The sequence below is a fragment of the Sinocyclocheilus rhinocerous genome, unplaced genomic scaffold, assembly GCF_001515625.1.
Source record: "Sinocyclocheilus rhinocerous isolate Xijiao unplaced genomic scaffold, SAMN03320098_v1.1 scaffold1252, whole genome shotgun sequence".
Classification (NCBI taxonomy): Eukaryota; Metazoa; Chordata; class Actinopteri; order Cypriniformes; family Cyprinidae; genus Sinocyclocheilus; species Sinocyclocheilus rhinocerous.
In genome coordinates, this window is record NW_015640452.1 from 300841 (window position 1) to 305348 (window position 4508).

The 4508-nt window shown below is 38.8% G+C and overlaps 1 protein-coding gene across 1 annotated transcript in view; it reads right to left on the reverse strand.

Moving 5' to 3' along the window:
• LOC107752876 (zinc finger protein 804A-like) overlaps window positions 1-2991 on the reverse strand; it is a 49889-nt gene extending 46898 nt beyond the window's left edge. Inside the window, exon 1 of the mRNA XM_016568946.1 lies at window positions 2296-2991. Coding sequence (XP_016424432.1) covers window positions 2296-2406 — 111 coding nt within the window. The 5' untranslated portion in view covers window positions 2407-2991. The remainder of the gene's footprint in view (window positions 1-2295) is intronic.
• Between the last annotated feature and the right edge of the window lie 1517 nt (window positions 2992-4508).

Sequence of the window (4508 nt, forward strand, 5' to 3'; positions counted from 1 at the left end):
TTCTTTATGCACCAAGAGCTTGTAACACTCCAAAGAGAAAGGAAAAATTGAAATCGCATCATATGACCTCTTTAAGAGTCTTTATAACACGTATAATATATATATAATAAAATAATAAATATATATTAATAAAACCTTTAATTTAAAACTTAATAAAATAATTTAAGAAATTATAGACAGTATACAATATATGATATGAAGATTCCTTTGCTACTTTTTTATAATTTAACATATTACAAAACAATAATCTACTTGATGTAAAAAGAAACAAAATATACTGTTAATAATAATAATAATAATAAAGTTATAACAAATGTGAGTGTCATTTAATTTTGTAATTGTTAAAACATTTTTTAAGTTTCCAAACAGTGTTAAATGTTCTGTTTTATGCAATGTTCTAATCTCTTCTCCACAACTATTGCAAGTAGAACATGCTCAGTGTCAAAGTCGCTGTTATGGGTCATTCAGTTCGCTAGATATGCACAACTTGTCTTGTTTTCATTTTCCTCTCAACATTATCAACAGGTTGACTCTTTCGCTTGAACCAAGCCCTCTGATGTGCAGAGAAAGCCAGGAGAGCAAGTTCCTCTAATTACAAAGATGGATTTCACTGATGTATTTCATAGCAGAAAAGTCCATCATATCATAAGAGTGACTATGGGAGCACTCACACTCTCACAGTTATATCGATATTATCTTTCCTCCTCTCCTTTCCTCTGCATCTGAGCCACGCTGAACAAATGTTCTACAGCACAAAGCTTTTCTTCTGGACTAAAATATCACTGCACCAGGAAAAGGAGCCAGATGGCACTGCACCAGCGCTGGGATAAGCACAGCTTTCTTAGTCTGCCTTTCATTCCCTTACATCTGAGAGTGTGTGTGCAAGAGTATATGAGATTTACAGCTGCTCTATGCAGCGGCAGGAGTAATGAACGAAATTTACTGTTACAAAGAGGCGGCAGTGATGCACACAATGCTCAGCCGTAATTTTACATTCACTGACACCAGATTCTCCCCGCAATAGAGTGGGAGATGTGTCAAATCTGATAATTGCATTGAGATCGAGCTGACAACGGCCACCGAAACCTCATTCTACTTTTCGTCCGTGCTCGAGAAACAATCTGTTGCTGCATTCACAGTTACGCCACCCAAACTTTCCCTCAGTATTAGCCTTTCAGCTGGAGGCGGGAGGCAGATGAGCAGCATTGGCGCTTGATCCCAAGCCAAGTGCTTCAATATTTCATCTCCAATCATTTTTGATTCTTTTGAAAGGAGGAGGCTGCTGTCAAGAAATCTCTGTTCCCCCAACTGACAGAGATGACACGGGCAAACTTGAGAAGGAAGCAGTGAAAGAGAGTATGAAATTTCACTTCCACATTTAAAAGCTTTGAAAGATGCTTCCATTCAGGAGCAGAGCGCTTTAATTAAATTACACTGTACAGCTGCATCATTCATTGTATTACTTTGTATTTATAATCCTGCTTAACTCACCAACGAATTGAAAAACAATCTTCAAACTGCTCACAGAGTAATTATGAAAAATAATATTTTACTAACGCTGATTTTGTTTTAAAATTCCCTTTTGTGCTGACCTAGATATGGTTGGTTTACAGCAGAGTTTGTGCGGAAATAGTGGCAGTTTTGTGAGAGCAAAAACAGGAGGATTATTTTGAGGGCAAGACCAGAAAAGTACGGTTAGACTAAATCCCAAGCCGTGACTGTGAGTAGAGATTAATTTGATCCCTATCCATCTGTTAGGAATTTAGTTATGGTCATGGACTAGAGCCGAACTCACTTTCTCCATCTGCAACTTTCCTCATAAACAGGAAGTACTGGACGTGAAGTCATTTCGCAACACTTTTCCAGAAGGATTATTGCTTGGCCAGCTTTACATTGATGTTCATGTTACAGTCTGATTACTTGTGAAGTGCTTATAATCCATCATTACAATTACAATTTGATCTAAACTGAAAAAATGGTAACATCTAAATTTACTCAAAGGTCTTAAGTCAAAAACATTTAACATCACTGAATCAGCCTAAATACATTATTTAATTGAATATCTTATCAAGTAGATATAGCACTTTAAGGTAACAACTGCAGGTTACCCCTTTTTACAGATTGGTTTTTAATAATCATAATATTAATTAATTATACTCATCTGTATGACATGTGAAGTTTTATCACAGTACTGAAAAGTTTCCAGAAGCAACATTACTAGCTTCAAATCCAATGCAAACACTTCCTAAGCTCACGATCAAACACACACATTGGTAAGGGAGACAGGGTAGTTACCAAGTTTTTGCTGCCGTTCTTGCTGAGGGGACCTCGGAAAACTCCCTTGATGTTTCGAAAGTGTCCATTGCTGAGGTGTGTGGAGCTGATGACAATGTAGTAACACGCCATGGGGGACCCGAAGCTTCCATGCACAGAGTCCAGCCAAGAGAGAGTGAAACAAGTCCACCCAACAAGCCTTTTCTTTTGTTTCTCTGTTTCAGATGAAAGGCACAAGCTCACTTTCCCTCAGTCAGGAACGGAGAGAGCATGTTCCCTCATCCTCTCGGATCCTCAAACATCAGTCTGTTACAGTCACTTTGTGGGCTTTTTCTGACGTGCCTCTGCTTTTTGTAGTAGCCTCCAACAATGCGTTATCCAGCTCTCTCCTCTTCCGTACAACAGCAAAGAGAGTAAGGCAGAGCTGCTCTTTCCTCTTCCTCAGTCTCGGCTCTCTGCGCTGGGCTGAAGTGTGTCTGGGCTGAGTCTCCTGCTCGTTGCGCAAGTGATACGCGCTAGTGAGAGAGCTCCGCTGGGTCTGGCAAAGGAGAGCATAGTACGCCGTGCGTTGCCGCTCCAATGAACGGGGCCAATGGCGAACAAGCCCCTGGTCTGATGGTGAGGACTGGGATGAGAATTGCATCTGTCACATGCTGCTCTTCCAGATCCACTGAGTCAGCCTCTACTCTCTCTAGCCAACCAGGATTCAGCATCTTTTTCCTCTCACACACCCCCTCTCTCTCCCTCATTAGTCCTCTCGCTCTCTCTCCCTCTTCCTCTCGCTCGTGAGCGCGTTCTTTCTTAGGAAGGAGCTGAGGCAGCAGTCAGGAGCAGGTAAAGGAAGGCTGAGGCGCTGAGAGAGACGCTTCGGTATGTGTTACATCCACTATCATCCATCGTTTATCAGGTTAATGTGTTCGAGAGCTGCTATAAAACGATTTATATGTTCTACAGACACAGATACCTGCAAATCAAAAGTCCCAGGTGGTGCAGTTTACAGGCATTGGGTATTTCCTAATGAGGAAGTGTAGAAATCCATAAAGCCACTACTATAATGGTAATTTACATGCTGATATGACAGAACTGAAGATTCATGACTTCTTTATGAAGAAAATTGCATTACAGAAGCTAACTGAAGAAAAATCAAACAGCAATTTTTAACTCATTTTATTTTAATGAAGACTGGAAAAAAAACAAGCTTCAAAACAGAGTGGAGCTTGAGTATTGGGAATCCTGTGTCAGAGTTCTCTGGATGCATTGCGTGCCTATTTAAGGACTACACTGACTGCAGCACTAAACAGAAAAAGAAAGAAAGAAAGAACCGTTCCAAGCTTCTACAGAGCATGTGGCTGCATGAAACATGCCAGAGAGAGAGAGTTCCCTTCCCACCCCCCAATTTTAGAAGAGCAATAATGCCTCGTAACTAAGCAACGCAGTTTCTGAATCAATTCTAAATTGCATACAGTAGGAGAGGCAGATTTAAGGGGCAAGACGAGTAGGTGCGCACATGTACAAATGTGTACAAATGTGTCTTTCAATATGTTAAGAGACATTGTAACTGGTAACTGCAATAATTGTAAAAAATAAAACGATAGGAAATATGTTATTCGTGGATTATATTAATGAAAACTACCGCAACAGGAAGACGTCTTGGCATGTTTGAGACTGCAGCATAATTTAGCGGAGTGGAAGACAGATATCTTGGAAAGCACTGTGACCAACTGCCAATTAAAATGAACCATCAGGGGCTGATTTCAAATGGGAGAACAAATGCTGTTATTCATTTCATGTGATTGAACCTACTCTGGAAAATTATTCTTTCATAAAAAGGGAGTCTAGATATAATTTAAAAAATTGGTCCTAGATAACTTTGAAACACTGCAGATACAGTATTTTTGTAGGAATTTTGACCACAAAATTAAATACTTTAAAATGCCACTATATTTTTAATAAAACAGACATTACTAAATGATTATATATCTATATATACATACATACATATACATTAAAATATAATTTTTTTATTTCTACATATCGACAGCAGACACCTGGGTCTACAGATTTACAAATAAAATAATTGTTCTTACACACAAATAACATACTTATGCTATAAAAGAACTGCTTATTGATTGCATTTCCAACTAAGGAAAAGCATTCCGCTTTAATTAAATTCAGCAATACCTGCATCTGTAAAAACAAAAAAAAGAAAACTTTTCAGATTTGCAAAAAATGGA